Source organism: Podarcis cretensis (genome assembly GCF_951804945.1).
Source record: "Podarcis cretensis genome assembly, chromosome: 10".
In the NCBI taxonomy this organism is placed as follows: Eukaryota; Metazoa; Chordata; class Lepidosauria; order Squamata; family Lacertidae; genus Podarcis; species Podarcis cretensis.
In genome coordinates, this window is record NC_137179.1 from 10,044,047 (window position 1) to 10,064,311 (window position 20,265).

Sequence of the window (20,265 nt, forward strand, 5' to 3'; positions counted from 1 at the left end):
CCCTCCAGCCAAGCGGGAGGAGAATTGGAAGGGGCTCCATTTCTCCTGCCATTTCACTGAAGGGGCGCTGAGCAGAGAGGGGGAGAATTTGTTTTTTCTTGTTCTCCCCCTCTAAAACAAGGTGTGTCCTATGGTCTGGTGTGTCCTATAGAGCGAAAAATACGGTATTTCCTGGCTTGCGTGTGGACAGGCAAACCACAGAGCTTTATCTCACCAGCTCCTGCTTGGGGGCCCCTTTGGCTGAAGACAGTGCACTTCAATGCACACTGAGGCTGTTCAGCGAACTCTAACGCACTCTGAATGAAGCTGTGCTAGTCGGGTGTAAATGGGCCCCATGGTGACTTCATGGTATTGTAACATATAAAAGGGAAGCAAGAGAAGTCAAGCTGACAGTCCTTTTAATGGGGCTGCACATTGTATGGAATGCTGGTTGGAAGAAATAATAATAATAATAATAATAATAATAATTACATTTTAATTCTGCCCTCTAATTTGATCAGGGAAAGTGAAAATGATTTGCTTCCCAACCATTTATCCTCATAACAACCCTGTAAGGTAGGATAGGCTGAGGAAAGGTGATTGGAAAAAGGTCACCGGGGAGCTTCACGCGTGAGTGAGATTTGAACCCAGGGCTTCTTAGCCTAGTCCAGTAGTTTAACATTGAGGTATTGGCTAGATAATACATTCTTCTAACCAAAATGAAAATTTCCTGATTAGAAAGGTAGCAGATACACAGGGACCCTTTACAGGTTGCGTCTCGATTCTTGCTAGGGTTGCCATCCACTTTTCCCTTCCCAAAAACTCCTGAGGCACAAAGAACTGCCAGACCAGCTGAAAATTAGCAGGCGCAGTGTATTCTCATAACCACACTGTCTCCACAAGATGGTAAAAGGGCCCTCGTTAAATTTCTCTCTGTCGGATGGTAGCCAAAGTATTAGAAGCCCTACAGGGCAGGGGAAAGGTGGCAACCCTAATATTCTCACAAAGCTCTGGAACATTTTTTTTCGCACCCCTGCTTCAAGGGGAAGGGGGAAAGAAAGAAAGTGACACAAGCAATTCTCCAAAAGAAGGGAATCTGATTTTGTCCGGTCTGCTTTGGCTGTGTTGGGGTGCTTTTAGTACATCTGAGAGATTCTTTTAAATCAATGTGTTTGTGGGAGCGAGAGAGGCTACTGTTTCATTTTATTTTTTGCCCTTGTTTTTATTATGTATTTTGCGTTTTTATGCTGTGAACTGCACCAATGAAGGGTTTTTAAAACACAAATCAAATCAAATCAATAAATAAAATAATGCTCATAAAAAGAGATGGGGAAATTTATATGAAAAGGTGTATCCTGCAACAAAATGTACCAGGGTGGAATGCTGGCCAATGAGCTGTGCCCTATACTAGCACACTCCATTCCATCCTGTGTTGTCTCTCACCTCCCCGTAGCAGCCAGTCAGTACTCCATGCCCTTTGAACATGCTATTTTGGGAAGTTTCTGTCCCTCCCCCGGCCCCAGGGAGGTTTCCTCTTAAGTTTTTGCACACATCTGCAAACCTTGGGTTTTCCCCAAGCTACTTAAAACCCCCTTCCATGGATGCAGTTTCAGTTATTCAAGGACTGGTGCTGAGAGGTGACATGATAGACATTTACAAAATGGTGCATGGGATAGAGGAAGTGAGCAGAGAAAAGGTTTTCTTCCTCTCTCATAAAATTAGAACTCGCAGACACCCAGTGTTGGAAAATCCATGATGTATAAAAGGAAGCGCTTCATGCAGTGCACAGTTCGGCTATGGAACTCACTGCCACTGGAAGCAGTAATGGCCACCAGCTTGGATGGCTTTAAAAATGGATGGAGCAGTGCTTCTGAATCCCAGTTGCTGGGAACCACTGACTGGCCACTGCAAGAACAGGATGCTGGACTTGATGGGCCATTGATGTGGTCCAGTAGTCTTTTCCTACAATCACATGCTAGAATAACGTTGCTATTTATATATCTGATAGGGTGCCCTACCTCGAAACAAAATTTAAAAATTCCTTCCAGTAGCACCTTAAAGGTAAAGGGACTGACTCTGGGGTTGCGGCGCTCATCTTGTTTATTGGCTGAGGAAGCCGGCGTACAGCTTCCGGGTCATGTGGCCAGCATGACTAAGCCGCTTCTGGTAAACCAGAGCAATGCACGGAAACACCATTTACCTTCCCGCCAGAGCAGTACCTATTTATCTACTTCCACTTTGAGGTGCTTTCGAACTGCTAGGTTGGCAGGAGCTGGGACCGAGCAACGGGAGCTCACCCAGTCATGGAGATTCGAACCGCCGACCTTCTGATCAGCAAGTCCTAGGCTCTGTGGTTTAACCCACAGCACCACCCACGTCCCTAAGTAGTTGGTCTCTACGTAGCACCTTAGAGACCAACTGAGTTTGTTATTGGTATGAGCTTTCCTGTACATGCACACTTCTTCAGATACTGGAGGGAATTTTTTTATTTTGTTTTGAATTTTTTTGTTTTGTTTCGACTACGGCAGACCAACACGGCTACCTACCTGTAACTGGTGCCCTACCTTGCATTTGAAGGGCTCTCGGAGGGCATTCCTCTGTTTGAGGGAGTTTTTTATCTGAAGGACTGCCTGAAACCAAGTCTGGTTTAAAAGACCGAGAAGCATTAGAAAGGGAGGTTTTGCCCGTCAGCCACTTGGCAGCTGGGCACGCCTGCACGATTTGTGCTTCTGTTTAAGATACAGTCCTTATAATTTGCTGCCCTGGGCTGCTTTGGAAGGAAGGGCGGGATATAAATTTAATGAACAAATAACCATCTTGCAAATTTTATGCAAATTTTAGCCTTTTGCTTTGGGTATGCTCGCTCTCTCTCCTTTTGACAATGCGTAAGTGGCACCCCCAAAATATGCTGCCTGGTAGACTTTGTTCCCATATCTAGGTGTAAAGGCAGCTACAAAAACGCACCACCCTTAAGGAAATGATTGAAAAGAATCATCTTATAGCGACAGCAGTAATAGCAGAGCTTTAGCACTAGAGTTGGTGGTTCGAATCCCTGCGACGGGGTGAGCTCCTGTTGCTTGGTCCCTGCTCCTGCCAACCTAACAGTTCAAAAGCACAAAGTGCAAGTAGATAAATAGGTACCGCTCCGGCGGGAAGGTAAACAGCATTTTCGTGCACTGCTCTGGTTCGCCAGAAGTGGCTTAGTCATTCTGGCCACATAACCCGGAAGCTGTACACCGGCTCCCTCGGCCAGTAAAGTGAGATGAGCACTGCAACCCCAGAGTTGTCCGCGACTGGACCTAACGGTCAGCGGTCCCTTTACCTTTAGCACTAGAGTAATGTGAATGGGGGCAGCGGGGTGAGATTTTTCAGTTGCTTTGTATGATGTTCCTTGCACTTTCTTTAATTTTTTAAAAAGCAATTTCTCACTTTTATGTGAGGCTTTAAAAAAAATCTTTTGCCCTCAGCAGCTTTCATGCACCCCCCCCCCTTCAAAACCAGTGGGGGTTGGTTGTGGGGTGGTGCTTTTAATGCATGTATTCATTTCTGATTTTAAAACGGGTCAGCTTCCACCTTTCCCCCTCTACTTCCACCTCTCCTGGGCGAGTAAATGTTTTTGCATGAAAGAAAAATAGAGACATGCCCCCCACCCCACGCAATTAGGAGAATCATACAGTGACTTTATTGATATTGAAATGCTGCCTTTTTCGGATCTGGAATTGAGTCACACTGGCATATTTATGCTGTGAGCTGTCCTGAGATCTACGGGTATAGGGCAGTATACAAATTTAATAATAGTAATAATAGTAATAATAATAATCTCCCAACATGCCAACCCAGCTCATTTCTTGGCTCTGTTGTTGCAACTTCATCTCTCCTGCAAATTTTGTCTGACCTCCCATGGCTGTTTTTCTGTTCTCATGTGAATTGGGTAGTTCTTTTCAGGGGTTCAGCCTACACTCGAGTAGGACCCTGGCAGAGACCCATGCCCGACTGGCATGTTCCCTCCCTCCTGGTCGATTGTTCGGGAGCTTCAAAAGCTTTCTTCAGCCCAAACGTCACAGTGACTGATGCCAACAGACTCCGGCACACTTAGGGATCCGCAGAGTTTGCACAGCTGCGTAACAGACCTCAGCAACTCAGCATTTTGGCTAATCTACTTTATTTACATATAAACACACACGGAGCACTGCAACATGGCTCCGTCTCTCTCTAGCATCAGACAGCAAAGAGAAAAAAAAACAAATAGTCCCATTTCATGGAACACAGTAACACAATCATTCTGTTTCCGTCACTTTCCACTCTGTGGAGTCAAAATATATACTGTCATGTGATAGACAAAAATCCCATGACTGCAATCATGGAGCAGGAATTCTAACAGTTCTGCCTTTAAATGCAAACTGCACTGAAATCTCCCCCATACCGAAAGACAACCCACCAGTTAAGGACTAAAGTTCAGGAAAAGGCCTTAATGCCAGGTCAGACTGTTGGTCTATTTAGCTTAGTATTGTCTACACCGACCGGCAGAGGCTCTCAAAGGTTTCAAAATGGGTTGAATTTGGGATCTTCTGCATTCAAAGCAGATGTCCTCCTGCCAAGCTGTTCCCTTTTAGCGATTAATGAGACGTTTGCTACCAGCAGATCACATCCAGTTAAGACTGCTTTAGTCCATGATGAGAAAGGAAGGTGTTTGTAAACCACAGACCTACTTTTTTAAAACAACAACAACAAAGAAGCCCCAAACCACCTGCAGATCACAAGGTCTTTTGGTTAGATATTCAGGCTGATTTGTTGAGGAAACTGTCCTCTTTTCCCCTGCCTTGGTACCGTAGAAAAGGGTGAGAGATCACCGCAACAAGTTTGGGGTAATATATTTTCAGGGGTTTGTCAGGGAAACAGGGTCAGCCCAGTGGATGGGAGAATAAAGGATGAGAGTATACTAAACAGCATGTTTGGGGGTTTGGTAAATGGAAAGCTTAAGAGAGAGGTGTTTTCTTTGCCTTTTCTTTGGTGTTTTAAAGAATGTACATTGATAATAAAAAGAAGATTTTGCATAAAACGGGGGGAAATGGGAAGAAGAAAAGACGAATACAATTTTCGTTGATTCAGCAATACAGTCAAACCATGGCTGTCGGACATAATCCATTCCAGAAGCCCGTTCGGTTTATGAAACATTCGACAACTGAGGCGTGGCTTCTGATAGGTTGCAGGAACTTCCTGCACTCAAGCGGAAGCCGTGTCGGATGTTTGGCTTCCAGAAAACGCTCGAAAATTGGAGCATTTACTTCTGGGGTTTTGGCGTTCACAAGCCAAAAGGGAGGTGTTCAGGAACTGAGGTTTGACGGTACAAAAGAAAATTACCAGTGATTGACAGATTTCCAAAACAACTTCACCCCCTTTGCAATTAAATACATTCAATCAAACATATGGCATAAGGGGTATATGGATTTAAATTTTTCACTTTTGAGTGACTCTCGAGTCAGATTTGCAGCTTTTGGGTCCTTTTGCTTGTGTCACTGTTCAGTTTTAGGTGCCAAAAGTGCAGCAGGACTTTCTTCCTTACTCTTTATATGGCAATATGTATTCCTTCACATCCTTCAAAACATGGCTTCCAGCCTTGCTCTGTTTGAGGGTCTCTCTGCCGATTGTGCCCAGTTAGGCCCGGAACTTATATCCCCCAAATCCCATCCTGACAGATAGGAATTACCATATTTTTCGCTCTATAAGATGCACCAGACCACAAGACGCACCTAGTTTTTGGAGGAGGAAAACAAGAAAAATCTCAGAAGCCAGAACAGCAAGAGGGATCGCTGCGCAGAGAAAGCAGAAATCCCTCTTGCTGTTCTGGCTTCTGGGATAGCTGCACAGCCTGCATTCGCTCCATAACACGCACACACATTTCCCCTTACTTTCTAGGAGGGAAAAAGTGAGTCTTATAGAGCAAAAAATACAGTAGTTTCATTTGAAACATTTTGCCCTATGTAGCTTTTGGAGGAGGAGGAGTTGGGAGGGCAGGTGGGGAGACGAGACGGCCCCACAAAAAGATTAATTGATTTTTGTTTAGATTAACAGACCCCTGACTATGAAGAAGGAAGGCATCCAGACCCGAAACCGAAAAATGTCTAGCAAGTCGAAAAAGTGCAAAAAGGTCCACGACACCTTGGACGATTTCCCTAAGGGCGGCTCCTTCAACCCTGCCGCCCTGTCGAGACACATGTCTTCCATCAGTCACATTTCGCCCTTCAGCCACTCGGGTCACATGCTAACCACACCCACCCCGATGCACCCGCCCTCCAGCTTGTCCTTCGGACCTCACCACCCGTCCAGTATGGTCACCGCCATGGGCTAAGATCGAGCCCGAGAGAGAGACTTAAATCCCCGCTGCGATGCTTCCTTTCCTTTTTTTTAAGTTCTCAGAACAAGAGGTACGTTGATAATCCTTGCCTTGTTAAGAGGCGAGAGCGCTTCCCCCTCGGCACACGAATGGACAAGGGCACAGAAAGAAAAACGAAATCTTTAAAAGTTGGACGGAGGCGTAGAAACGAATACCCCCCCCGAGCAAATGTCATGGGGAGGTGAACTCTTGGGGGCTTTTTCTCCAGTGTCTTTTGCGTCGCCAGCCACCAAATTTGGGGTCCCATTTGTGAATAAACCATTCTGACGCAAGTCCGCTCTTGAACTGGGTTTCTAGGGTCGCGAAAAAGAGGTGAAAGGCTGCCCACCCCCCAAATCCCCAACCTTCCCCCCCCACTCGCTCCCCCAAAGAAAAGCAGATCGATGCTGAACACTGTATAACTTATATTGTAAGAAATTCTGTACATTTTTGAAGAACACTCTTGACATCTGCTTAGCTGTAAAAAAAAAAAAAAAGGAAAGGAAAGGAAAATGGCTTGTTGGTCAAATGAAATACTGAGTTGAATGTTTTCCTGGTACGGACTGAGAAGAACAAGGTTGGACTGGCAAATGGACAAACTGCCACTTGCGTTTTTTGCTCTCTCTCTCTCTCTCTCTCTCTGTCTCTCTTCACTCACAGGCTCAAGTTGTTTTGACGCATTAAAAAAATAAATTAATCCAAGTTGTAGGCAAATCATGCATTCCAGGCTACGGGGCCTCTGAACAATAGGGGATGTTTTTGTTTTTGAAGGGTTTCAGGGCAGTTGGTGTGACATTCAGCTTGTAGCTGCGGCGAGTTTGTCCAGGCCTTATACGCATTGTGAACAAGTTCCTGTAATTGTTGTTTGTATGTATAATTCAAAGCACCAAAATAAAAAAAAACACCGAGATGTAGATTTATTTCATCCTATGATACAGACTGAATGGTTGTATAAATTTTACTTACTGCTAGTGTTAAGAACTGCGCTTTTGATTTTGTTTTCATATTTTTTCCCTCTTTTTTTGGAGAATAAACTAGATTAAATTCTGTTGATTTCTTGTCTGCTTATGCTTTTGGAGTGATGTTCAAAGGTTCTCTCTGTGTGCATGTGTGTCCGTGTGCCTCTGCTTCCATGGAAAGGCAGAAAAGGATTTGGTCCTGGGCTCTAGGATTCTCGGGATCCAGGATTTTAAGACCAGCAACATTGAAACAAGTTTAAAGGATTGTAGGAATATAGGAAGCTATTGTAGACCAAGTCAGGACACCAGTCCATCCAGATCAGAATGATCTACACTGCTGGTCTTCCACTGGTTGGGTGGGAACCCAATAGTGGGTCATGGCCTTATCCAAGGTGTGTCACAACAGAAGCGCCACCACCATTCAAATATATGGGGAAAGAGTAAGAAACGGGTCTCCGAATTCATGGAAGGTAAGAATGTTAGAGTTAAAAGCTGGTGGATCAGGGGAATGCTGTGGATGTAGTATATCTTACAATCACAGAATTGTAGAGTTGGAAGGGGCAACAAGGATCGTCTAGTCTTTTGCCCAATGCAGGGATCGAATTCATGACCCTGATCCTAGAAGTTTCATGCTCTACCGAATGAGTTTTATTTCAATAAGGCTTGTGGCAAAGTTCCCCAATATAGTCTTCTGGAGAAGCATGGGAAATGTGGACTGGACGAAGTAACTGTTAGGCTGATTTGTAGCTGGTTGACTGAACCCAAATAGTGCTCACTAATGGTTCTTCACCGTCCTGGAAAAAAGTGGGGTGCTGCAGGGTTCTGTCCTGGGCCCATTGTTGTTGTTCAATGTCTTTACAAACAACTTGGAAGAAGGAATGGAGGAGATGCTCATCAAATATGCAGATGACGCAAAACTGGGAGGGGTGGCTAATGCTGCAGAAGAGAGAATTGAGATTCAAGATGGCTGTAAGTGGCCGCCGAGAACACATAACACTGGTTTTGAAAAACCAACATTGGCTCCCAGTACGTTTCCGAACACAATTCAAAGTGTTGGTGCTGACCTTTAAAGCCCTAAATGGCCTCGGACTACTATACCTGAAGGAGCGTCTCCACCCCTGCATTCGATCCCTGCATTGGGCAAAAGACTAGACGATCCTTGTTGCCCCTTCCAACTCTACAATTCTATGATTGTAAGATATACTACATCCAAAGCATTCCCCTGATCCACCAGCTTTTAACTCTAACATTCTTACCTTCCATGAATTTGGAGACCCGTTTCTTACTCTTTCCCTGAGATCCAGCTCCAAGGGCCTTTTGGAGGTTCCCTCACTGCGAGAAGTGAGGTTACAGGGAACCAGGCAGAGGGCCTTCTCGGTGGTGGCACCCGCCCTGTGGAGCGCCCTCCCAACAGATCACAAAGAGAAAAACAACTACCAGACTTTTAGAAGACATCTGAAGGAAGCCCTTTTTAGGGAAGCTTTTAATGTTTAATAGACTATTGTATTTTAATATTTTGTTGGAAGCCGCCCAGAGTGGCTGGGGAAACCCAGCCAGATGGGTGGGGTATAAATCAAATCAAATAAAATATTATTAACAGATTGGAGAACTGGGCCCAAATTAACAAAATGTATTTCGATAGGGACAAAGGTAAGGTTCTGCACTCAGGCAGGAAGAACCAGCTGCACAAGTATAAGATGGGGGGGATACCTGGCTTGCCAGTAGTACATGTGGAAAGGATCTAGAGGTCTTGTTGGACTGCAAGCTTAACATGAGTCAACAGGGTGATGCAGCAGCCAAAAAGCTAATGCTATTCTAGGCTGCATCCACAGAAGTCTAGTGTCCAAATCAAGGGAAGTACAGTGGTGCCCCGCAAGACGAATGCCTCGCAAGACGGAACACTCGCTAGACGAAAGAGTTTTCCGTTTTGGAGGTGCTTCGCAAAACGAATTTCCTATGGGCTTGCTTCGCAAGACGAAAATGTCTTGCGAGTTCCTGCGGTTTTTTTCCCCTTTCCCCCCCCTTTTTCTAAGCCGCTAAGCCGCTTATCTGCTAAGCCGATAAGCTGATAAGCCGCTAAAAGCCGCTAAAAGCTGCTAAGCCGCTAATAGCGCTAATCCGCTAAGCCGTCAATGGGCTTGCTTCGCAAGATGAAAAAACTGCTAGACGAAGAGAATCGCGGAACGGATTCTTTTCGTCTTGCGAGGCACCACTGTAATAGTCCTGCTCTAGTCTGCCTTGGTCAGACCACACCTGGAATACTGTGTCTAGTTCTGGGCGCCACAATTTAAGGAGGATATTGACAAGCTGGAACAGTGGGTATGGGCGATTACTGCAAAACCACAAACCTATACCTTGCCACCATGTTTCCTCCTATAGCTTGCTAGCATGAGTTTGGCTGAAGAACACAACCCTCTCTTAACATGGTATGGCTTCCTTTATTTTTGTTCGTTTAAAGAACCAGACCTAGAAAACTCAAATAAAGATTAGACATAAAAATTATTTCCATCATCCAATGACATACTTCCATACATACCTGTGACTTTGACCATGTGACCAAGTATCACAGAGTTAAGCATCTTTTGATCTCATTAGTTCAACTATCTGTGTTTACCAGGAACACTTCCAATTTTCTGGTTGCTGTCCCTTCTTGATCCCTTCTGTGTCCCAAGAGGAGGCACTTCTGGTCTCTTCCCACCCTTGTTCCCTATGTAGATCTTCACTCTGTCCTCCTTCCCTGGCTGGGGGATGGGTGCCATTTTGTGGTTCGCTTCAGGTGCTAAAATGTCTTGGTCCAAACCTGTACTGCACAAAAGGAGAGCCACCACCAAGAAGGCCCTGTGCAGAATTCATCTTACGAAGAATGGCAGTTTTTATTAACGCCCCCCACCCCCCCCCAGCCAAAAACTAATCAGGCTTCTGGTCCTTATGGCTGCTAGTATATACACCAGAGAGTATGTGGGAAAAGCTGGCTGAAATCTTTAAAGTCAGAAAGACAGCCGGATAAAATTCCCAGTGGTTGGAGGTGAGACTTTCGTTACTAGTAAAACCAGAATCAGTGATGCAAAACTGAGACCGCAAAAGTGGCGGTGGGGAAAATGTACAACAAACAATGCAAAATAAGGTAAATTATGCTGACTTTCCTAGTTCGCACAATAGTTTATTTGTTTATCTCAACGGTTTGTACAGTACTCAGTTGCCATTATCTCTCTCTATAATTTTATTAAATTTTCTGTTTTACAATTTAAAATACTCATTTTACATCCTTAAGATACCAGTGACTTCCTTCTTCTCTTTCCATGGTTCATTTTCCTTGTCATAAACCCTGCATATTTTACAAAAAATGATACCATTCAGTATTCCATTACTACATCCAGTTGCCATTGTCTCTAAGTAGTGTACAAGTAAAACACAACAGAATAAAGATTAAATATCAGATTATTGTTATATTTTCATCAGAATATTTTCTATATCTGAACACGCACACAAACCTTTTTTCTGAATAATTTGGCTTTGCTTGGGCATGGTGCTTTTTTGTTTTAAAGCCCAGATTATGTATAGAATTATAGAACGGTAGAGTTGGAAGGGACGCAAGACTGTCTTGTGCAACTTCCTCCAATGCAGGAATCTTCTTCTTCTTCTTTGGCGATCACTCGTAGCCGAGTAAGATTGTCTTCCATCAACACAGTGTCAGAGCTGCCCAAGGTCCCAGCTCACAGAGGACCAATGCCAGGTCGTCGTTATATACAAAAGTCTTTATTCAAGTTCAGTTTCCATTCCAAAGCCGTAGCGCGCAGCTCTACGTCTTAAACCCTAGACCGCCGAAGTTCCGTCTGAATCTCCTCCCCCCTGACACCAGTTTAAGATTCTAGCCCTGCTCCACCTCTTCCTCTGCTCTCTTCTCCTCTGGGTCCTCCTGTCCGCTGGGGCATTCCCCTTTCTGGACTCTTCTGACGCTGAGTCCCCTGACTCCTCCCCCTGCCTCCGGCGGGCTTTAGGACCCGGTTCCCAATCCTCGTTCTCTGCTGCCCCGCGCGCCTGTACTTTTGAACTTGGCTCTCGCGCCAACCCAGTGACCTTCCTCCTGACCGTTACACTGCTTCTGTCACTGCTTCCCTCTTCCGGGATGCTAGCTGGACCTGACCTCCCCTCCGCTGCCTGACTCTCTGATGGAGGCGTGGTCAGCCCTGACTCCTCTTCTCTCCCTGCTGGGGGAGACGCTACCCCCGATACCTGGGACTCTTCCCCCCCACTATGCTCAGGTGGGGAAGCTGGTCCTGATCTCCAACTGCTGCTCTGGGAGTCCCCGCTGACCCCTTGCTTCTGGAGTGTCCCCCTTGGGACCCCCCTTGCCCTGGCCACCGGCGCCCCCTTCTGTGAATCTTCCAATTCACTGGAGAGGCTCATGGAATCTCTCGGGCCACTGTCATCTTCTCCTACGCTGCCCTCAGATTCTTCCCCTTCGCTCTCCATCTCCCCTCTTCCCTGTGCTTCTGCTCCTGAGCCCCTGACACACAGTTTTAACAATGAGTCTGTAAGTGACTGTGGAGGCCAATTCTGGATCCACACGTCCTTCCACAGTGGGGACATTGGTTTCCGGGCGGGAGTTGATCACGGTGTGGATTTGCCAAGCTTGCCTCCCTCTTAGCACGTTTCTCCCTTGTGTCCTGAGTTCGAGTGTCTTCAAAGCTCATGACACCTTTGGTAAAGGCTGTTCTCCAACTGGAGCACTCACAGGCCAGCATTTCCCAGTTGTCAGTGTTTATACTACATTTTTAAAGATTTGCCTTGAGACAGTCTTTAAACCTCTTTTGTTGACCACCAGCATTACGCTTTCCATTTTTAAGTTTGGAATAGAGTAGTTTACAAATGCAGGAATCACAGCTATTGTCCCCCTAAGAGGTACACATAAGACTAGGGGACCAGCCCTCTGCCCCACCTGCAAATATTGTATTTGCTGGAGCAGGGTGTACAGTCTCCCAACCACTTGGGTTTAACTGTTTGAGTGCTGGCAAATAGTGACCCCCCCAATTGCCGGCTTGGTGACATCATCTGGGTTTGATGGTTTGGCGAATGCGCAACATTCCACGCACAGCTGCATTGAAGCACGAGAAAGGATTAACCCTGTCACTCTTGCCAGGATCAATGCTCTGCCACCCTCTCTTGTCAGCAGCGAAAAGCATGATGGAAGGGGCAAGCCCTTCCACTGAATTGTCCAAAATGTGCTGTCTTTCCTCCTAGTGGGTTGACCAACAAAGAACCTGTCAACCCATTCTGGGTGATCAATAAAAGCTGCTCTGTGCTTCTGTTGCTCTGAAGACAGACCTTCATAGAAGGAGACAAGATCATGGAATGCAATCTTCTCTTTCTCCTGAACAATGCTTTGGGATCTGGGAACAAAGCTTTGGTGAGCTCCAGATGTTCTGGAGGTGGGGCTGATGGGAGCTCAGAACATCTGGAGGGTAGCAAATGGCAGAAAATTTGAATTTAAGAAGATGCTTAAAGTAGTTATTCCCAAGACGCCTGCAGCATTTCTTCTGGGAGTTATAAGGGCAGAGGTTCGAAAGGTTGTTTATATATGCCAGTACTGCAGCTAGAATCCTGTATGCACAGAAGTGGAAAGAATAAGACGTCCCAATTTTAAAGTTAATGGACTATGCAGAGATGGAGAGGTTGACAGCAAAACAAAAGATCTAAAGGTTGAGAACTTTGTCAATGAGAGGAGGTTCTTTTTGAAGAAAAACCTATAGTCAAATGAAATTGTGAGCAGGAGAATCGCAAGCAAGGGAAGGAGAATAAATAAATGATTGTCATATAGCTGAGAATACAACAAAAAATGCATGGCGGTTGTGGCAGCAGATAAAGGATTACAACAGGAGCATCACAGATGTAAGGATGGGAAGTCAAAATGTTGTTGTTGTTTAGTGTTCTTGAAGCTACCAGCATGAGTTTGACCAAACTGATCAGCAATGTTGTTGTTGTTGTTGTTGTTTAGTCGTTTAGTTGTGTCTGACTCTTCATGACCCCATGGACCAGAGCACGCCAAGCCCTCCTGTCTTCCACTGCCTCCCGCAGTTTGGTCAAACTCATGCTGGTAGCTTCAAGAACACTGTCCAACCATCTCGTCCTCTGCCGTCCCCTTCTCCTTGTGCAATCCATCTTTCCCAGCATCAGGGTCTTTTCCAGGGAGTCTTCTCTTCTCATGAGGTGGCCAAAGTATGGGAGCATCAGCTTCACGATCTGTCCTTCCAGTGAGCACTCAGGGCTGATTTCCTTAAAAGGTAAGAAATTATTATATTGAAAGCGAATTGAATAATGTCAAATTTTGTGTAAAAAATGTGTGTGTGTGTTTTTACACACACACACAAATGCAGAAAGAATGCTAAACAACAGTGACTGGCCAGATTGCCCCAAACACACTCAGACATGAGGCTTCCTCCTATTGTAGCAGTGGGGGATCCATAGCCCTCAAATGTTGTTAGACTACAGCTCTCATTAGCATCAGCTGGGCTGGTCAATGGTTAAGGATGATGGTGGCTTTGTGATCCAACAACATCTGGGCGGCTACAGGCTCCCCACTACTGCCCTATTGTTCACTCACAGGCTCAGGCAATTAAAGGGCTGTATGAGATGTTAGGGGAGTGGGAACCCTGTGGCGGTGGAACACATTGTGTTCCTTCTGGGATAGTCATTCTACCTTTGGTCCCTGCCCCGCACTCATCTGTCACTTGTAGTTCCTAGAAGCATTCTGAAGGAAATCAGACCTGAGTGCTCACTGGAAGTACATATCCTGAAGCTGAGGCTCCAATACTTTGGCCACCTCATGAGAAGAGAAGACTCCCTGGAAAATACCCTGATGTTGGGAAAGATGGAGGGCACAAGGAGAAGGGGACGACAGAGGACGAGATGGTGGGACAGTGTTCTCAAAGCTACCAGCATGAGTTTGACCAAACTGCAGGAGGAAGTGGAAGACAGGAGGGCCTGGCGTGCTGTGGTCCATGGGGTCACGAAGAGTTGGACACAACTAAACAACTAAACAAAGACAACAGAAGCTGTCCACACGTGACCCTTGGAATGGTTTCGATTGGCCAGCTAAAGCAGGGAAGGGTAACTGATGGGTCTCAAACCCTCAGTGAGTTAGGGACTTCCCCTGCATGCAGTGGGTCCAACGATCAAGAAGGCTGTTTTTGCCCGTGTTGTAGAGGGAAGTGAGGTGCAGATGGAACTCATCAACCTGGGAAGGTAGCTCATCTAGGAGAAGGAAAACGGATCCTAAACTTCCATTGCCTTGTGGGATATCTTTGGGCCAAACCAGTCGACACTCTAGCAAATGCATATACTGCATAGACTACCGTATTTTTCCATCTACAAACAGCAAGGAGTCTCGTGATGCTTCAAAACTATCAAATGTTATTTTGTTGCAATAAATTGTGAGCTAAAATTCACTAAGGGGAGCTGGGTTTGAGGGATGGAATTGAGGTTTTCCTTTGGCACATCTAAGGTCAGGTGTATCTGGATGGCTGGTATTAAAGTTGAACTTTCTTTGGACTCTACAATGAACTGTCATACGCTGGTCTTGCATCCTTGTGTAGCGTTAGGCAGTCGTCTGGCTAAATTCCCATTGGATGTAAAAGCTGCTCAATTTTCATCACTTTTGCATTGGATTGATAAGAGAATTACCCAACCCAAAATACCCCCTTTTTCGGTTTCATGTGTCTTTGTAATAAAACCCAAAACACCACTATTGAAAGGGAAAATGATCTTCCGAAGCTTCCAAATTCTTCTTTCTCTAATGCTCATGGCCCTAAAATTTTAAGAAAGTTTTAAGGGGTTCAAGGTTTCTTTTCTTTAAAAATTTAACCCATTTAATAGATAATAGATTAATCAACTACAGCTTTAGTTAATTAATCAGAAGGTGATATTGGGGCGAGTTAAAAGAACACTTGTTTGAGGCTGTTTTGGTTCTGGTGTGCTGTCGCAACTGGGAATAACAAAGAAACCCTCACCACAATACATTTTGTCCGATCAGATTTTATTTTCCTCCCTTTCGAAACATTTTGTCTATTAGATTTCAATCTAGTCTACTCTTCCGCCAGCATATTAGAAAAACACATTTTGAGGCCTGGCGACGTGCAAGCGTGTTTAATCAGTCCACCAGTTCTAAAAGTCAGCAATTATTCAGCTAAAAATTCTCCTTGTTATTTCTACGTCATGCAGGGGCACAATTTTTCAGGGGGCACGAACCAGGAGCCCCCCTCACAGGTGCCCCTTCCTGTGGTTTCCAGTGACTAGTATTCAGAAACATTGCTGTCTCCAACTGTGGAAGCAGAGTATAGCCCTCATGGCTAGTAGTCATCCATAGTCTTCTCCTTCATGAATTTGTCTCACCATCTTTTGGAGCCATCCAAGTTGGTGGCCATTACTGCCTCCTGTAGAGCAATGACAAACCTAGACAGCATCCTAAAAAGCAGAGACATCACCTTGCCAACAAAGGTCCGTATAGTTAAAGCTATGGTTTTCCCAGTAGTGATGTATGGAAGTGAGAGCTGGACCGTAAAGAAGGCTGATCGCCGAAGAATGGATGCTTTTGAATTCTGGTGCTGGAGGAGACTCTTGAGAGTCCCATGGACTGCAAGAAGATCAAACCGATCCATTCTGAAGGAAATCAGCCCTGAGTGCTCACTAGAAGGATAGATTGTGAAGCTGAGGCTCCAATACTTTATGAGAAGAGAAGACTCCCTGGAAAAGACCCTGATGTTGGGAAAGATAGAGGGCACAAGGAGAAGGGGACGACAGAGGACAAGATGGTTGGGCAGCATTCTTGAAGCTACGAACGTGAGTTTGACCAAACTGTGGGAGGCAGTGGAAGACAGGAGTGCCTGGCGTGCTCTGGTTCATGGGGTCATGAAGAGTCGGACATGACTAAACGACTAAACAACAACAACTGCCTCCTGTAGGATTGGGTTCCACCGTTTGTGCTCTGTGAGGGGAGGAATATTGGGCTGACATTTTTTAAAAAAATAAAATTTCTGTTTTACAATTTAAAATATTCATTTAAACAACCTTAAAATACCAATGACTTCCCTTCTCTTTCCATGGTTCATTTTGCATAACATAAATCCCTGCATATTTTATATAAACTAAACCATTCAGTATTCCATTGTTACATCCATCAAAACTTATTTACACTGTTGTAGTTATCTTAATGCTGCTTACGTTTTCAAGTGTACACAATTTCCCCCCACATATTCAATAAATGTTTTCCAATCTTCTTTTTTCTTGTTATTCTATAAGTTCGGTCTGCAAGCTGCTCATATTCCATCAGTTTAATTTGCCATTCTTCTTTGGTTGGGACTTCACTTGTTTTTCCATTTTTGGGCTAACAAAACACGGGCCGCAGAAGTGGCATACATAAATAAACTTTTTTTTCCTCACTTGGGAAGTTCCATCTGAATTATACCCAACAGAAAGGACTCTGTGTGGTTGTTGTTTTTGTTTGTTTGGAAAAGTGCTTTTAAACATTTTTTTCAATTTATTATATATTATTTCCCAATACTCTTTTACCCTTTTACAGGTCCACCACATAGGTTGGGGTGACATTTTGAACTGTGGGTGAGGAGCGGAAGAAACCTTCAAGGTTTGAACTTCGGGTCCAACTGTTCCTGAAGTAAATAGGCAGATAAACAATGCTCCCCCAAACCCATTTTAGTCTCTCTTTTTGGCCTTCTCAGTCCCACACCCCTCTTCCTTGCCTCCAGTTCCCTACTTTTCTATCTCTTAGCTAAATTACAAAAGGCTGAAGATCTGGAAGATGGGTAGGCAAACTAAGGCCCGGGGGCCAGATCTGGCTCAATCGCCTTCTAAATCCAGCCTGTGGATGGTCTGGGAATCAGCTTGTTTTTACATGAGTAGAATGTGTCCTTTTATTTAAAATGCATCTCTGGGTTATTTGTGGGGCATAGGAATTTGTTCAATTTTTATTTCAAAATATAGTCCGGCCCCCCACAAGGTCTGAGGGACAGTGGACCGCCCCCCTGCTGAAAAAGTTTGCTAACCCCTGAGCTGGATGTTTCCCACCTTCTCAGAGGGCGGCATCATACCTCCGGGTGACCTAGCTCTCAACCGTCCTCTCCCAGAAGTGGAGCAGCTATTTGGATGACAGCTACAGCTGTTGAAAGACAGGGGTGATAAATAATATTGAAAACCATGCTTCTCTTCTGCTCCAGGCAGGATCTGAGAATCACAGGCAAGGAAAGCTGGGGGGGGGGGGGGAGACACCCAGGACTTGCCAATATCAGAATATAGCAAAGGTTGCTTTTTGGGGCTTTTTTTAAAAAATAAAATAATAAAACAAAATGTGACAACTTCAGCAAAGACAGCTTCAAAACAAGGCACATTTCAAATGTTTGCTGCACCTTCAAGAAGACCACAAGTGGAATTTTTTTCCTGACCGTATTTTGCACCAGAGTGCAGCCACAAAGTGTATGAGATAATGAAAATGGGGGAGTTTTTGAAGTCTATTTTCAGTGCAGCTGGGCTCAAAATGCATTCCCATGGCGAACAACAACAATCCCCAGAGTTCTGTGTGAAATAATACTATTAATAATATTATTCTTATTTATATGGCACCCATCTGATTGGGTTGCCCCAGCCACTCTGGGAGACTCCCAACAAAAAAAAAGTAAAAACACAACATCAAACGCTACAATCTTCCCTGAATTTATGTATGTATGTATATATTTGTCTGTCTGTTCGTTTGTTTGTACCCCACCTTCTTCCCTAACAAGGAAGAGGGATTGACTGTTACATCAGTCTGGGAACTGTTGTTCTGGGAAGGATATGTTGTTGTTGTTTAGTCATGTCTGACTCTTCGTGACCCCATGGACCAGAGCACACCAGGCCCTTCTGTCTTCCACTGCCTCCTGAGTTTGGTCAAACTCATGCTGGTAGCTTCGAGAACACTATCCAACCATTTTGTCCTCTGTCGCCCACTTCTCCTTGTGCCCTCAATCTTTCCCAACATCAGGGTCTTTTCCAGGGAGTCTTCTCTTCTCATGAGGTGGCTAAAGTACTGGAGCTTCAGGATCTGTCCTTCCAATGAGCACTCAGGGCTGATTTCCTTCAGAATGGATAGGTTTCATCTTCTTGCAGTCCATGGGACTCTCAAGAGTCTCCTCCAGCACCAGAATTCAAAAGCATCCATTCTTCAGCGATCAGCCTTCTTTATGGTCCAGCTCTCACTTCCATACTTCCATATGGAAGTGAGAGCTGGGAAGGATATAGGGCTCTCCTATCAACTCTCAGCAGCCTTAACAAGTTACAGCTCCCAGAATTCATTGGAGGAGGGAGACATATTTGTTTAACATAGTATCGCAATGCTTTAAATGTATGGAGTAGATGTCCCCGTGAGAATCCTGGGTGCTGTCGTCTCCCCACCCACAGAACTACAATTCCCAGCACCCTTAACAATCTACAGTTTCCAGGATTCTCTGGGATAAGCCAGCTTTCAATGTAAGCTGTGTATGCAGATGGAGTGCAGCCAGAGAGTGGTAGCTATTTTCAATTTGTTAATGTACAGCGGGGCCAGCCCTACCATTGGCAGAGTTGGGCGGCTGCCTCAGGTGGCGCATAACAAGGGGCAGGCAATGGCAGTGAAATGTGGGAACCATAGGCCCTGTCCTGCACCTCCTAATGCAGTCTTCTGCCCTCCTTTAATCAGTAAGGTTCAGTTGCTGCTCCAATAAGCTTCTTTATATGTTGAAAGGGTCAGAACCACCATGTCCTCTGCCTCAGGTTTGGTCTTCAGGGGAGAAACTGTGTACGCCACCTTCAACTCCTTGGAGAAAAAGGAGTAATAATAATAATAATAATAATAATTTATTTATACCTCGCCCATCTGGATGGGTTTCCTCAGCCACTCTAGGCGGCTTCCAATAAAATACTCAAATATAGTCTGTTAAACATTAAAAGCTTCCCTAAACAAGGCTGCCTTCAGATGTCTTCTAAAAGTTTGGTAGCTATTTTTCTCTTTGACATCTGGTGGGAGGGCGTTCCACAGGGCGGGCGCCACTACCGAGAAGCCCCTCTGCCTGGTTCCCTGTAACTTGGCTTCTTGCAGCGAGGGAACCGCCAGAAGGCCCTCAGCTCTGGACCTCAGTGTCCGGGCAGAATGATGGAGGTGGAGATGCTCCTTCAGGTATACTGGACCAAGGCCGTTTAGGGCTTTAAAGGTCAGCACCAACACTTATCAGACCCAGAAACCTCCCCCCTATATAAATTCACACTTGACTCTAATTTTAGTTTTGGTTTCTGGCAGAATTTAGACCACAACTTTATTGATTACAGAAAGTGACTGGTTGCATAGGCTCTGGTTTGACTAGCTCCCTGCCATGCAGGTAGCGCTGACCAAGGGTTCCAGCATAGGACAGCCAAGGGTGAACACCTGGATAAGCGGAAAGCCGGGAACAGGCTATCTCCGCCACCCAAATGTCCCCCTGGACTCAGGCACGGGCGCAACCCCCTCTCAGGCGTTGACCAAACCATCGAGTCCCTGGATTCCTTGAACGGAATACCCTTCACATAGGGATGGCAAGAACGTTCTCCCATTCCTATCACCTGAACCAGAGCCTATCTGCAATCTTATATGTTGTGACGATTTGCTACGTGGCAGGTGAAACCCAAATGGCCACAGCCAATCAGCCAAGTGGGGAAAATTCCTGCCATGTCCCTGTCCCAATGACAGACGACACACGACGGCATAGCAAGGTCAAGCGCAAAGCCCTAAAAGTATGGAGAGGTGGGCGGGTGTTCCGAACGCACACGCCAAAAGAGGAAGCTCTGGATCACGTGCCTGGGTATTTATAGGTCCCTCGATCCCTTTGGACTCTGCCCCATAGGTCCGATTGAACCCAGCATCGATGGACCTCCAATCAGGTGTTGTGGCTGACCAATTGA

The 20,265-nt window shown here is 45.3% G+C and overlaps 1 protein-coding gene and 1 long non-coding RNA gene across 10 annotated transcripts in view; one reads left to right on the plus strand and one right to left on the minus strand.

The window, feature by feature from the left end:
• GATA3 (GATA binding protein 3) overlaps positions 1–7,405 on the plus strand; it is a 77,015-nt gene extending 69,610 nt beyond the window's left edge. For 8 of the 9 annotated variants that reach the window (XM_079992824.1, XM_079992826.1, XM_079992825.1 and 5 more), the window contains exon 6: positions 6,044–7,405. In XM_079992824.1, coding sequence (XP_079848950.1) covers positions 6,044–6,328 — 285 coding nt within the window. In that variant the 3' untranslated portion in view covers positions 6,329–7,405. The remainder of the gene's footprint in view (positions 1–6,043) is intronic. The other variant, XM_079992831.1, reaches the window with a different exon arrangement.
• LOC307225424 lies at positions 6,978–7,885 on the minus strand. Its single transcript, XR_013842997.1, has 2 exons — positions 7,724–7,885; positions 6,978–7,693 (listed from the first exon to the last, which is right to left on the minus strand). It is a non-coding gene; the product is annotated as an uncharacterized lncRNA (long non-coding RNA).
• Positions 7,886–20,265: the final 12,380 nt, after the last annotated feature.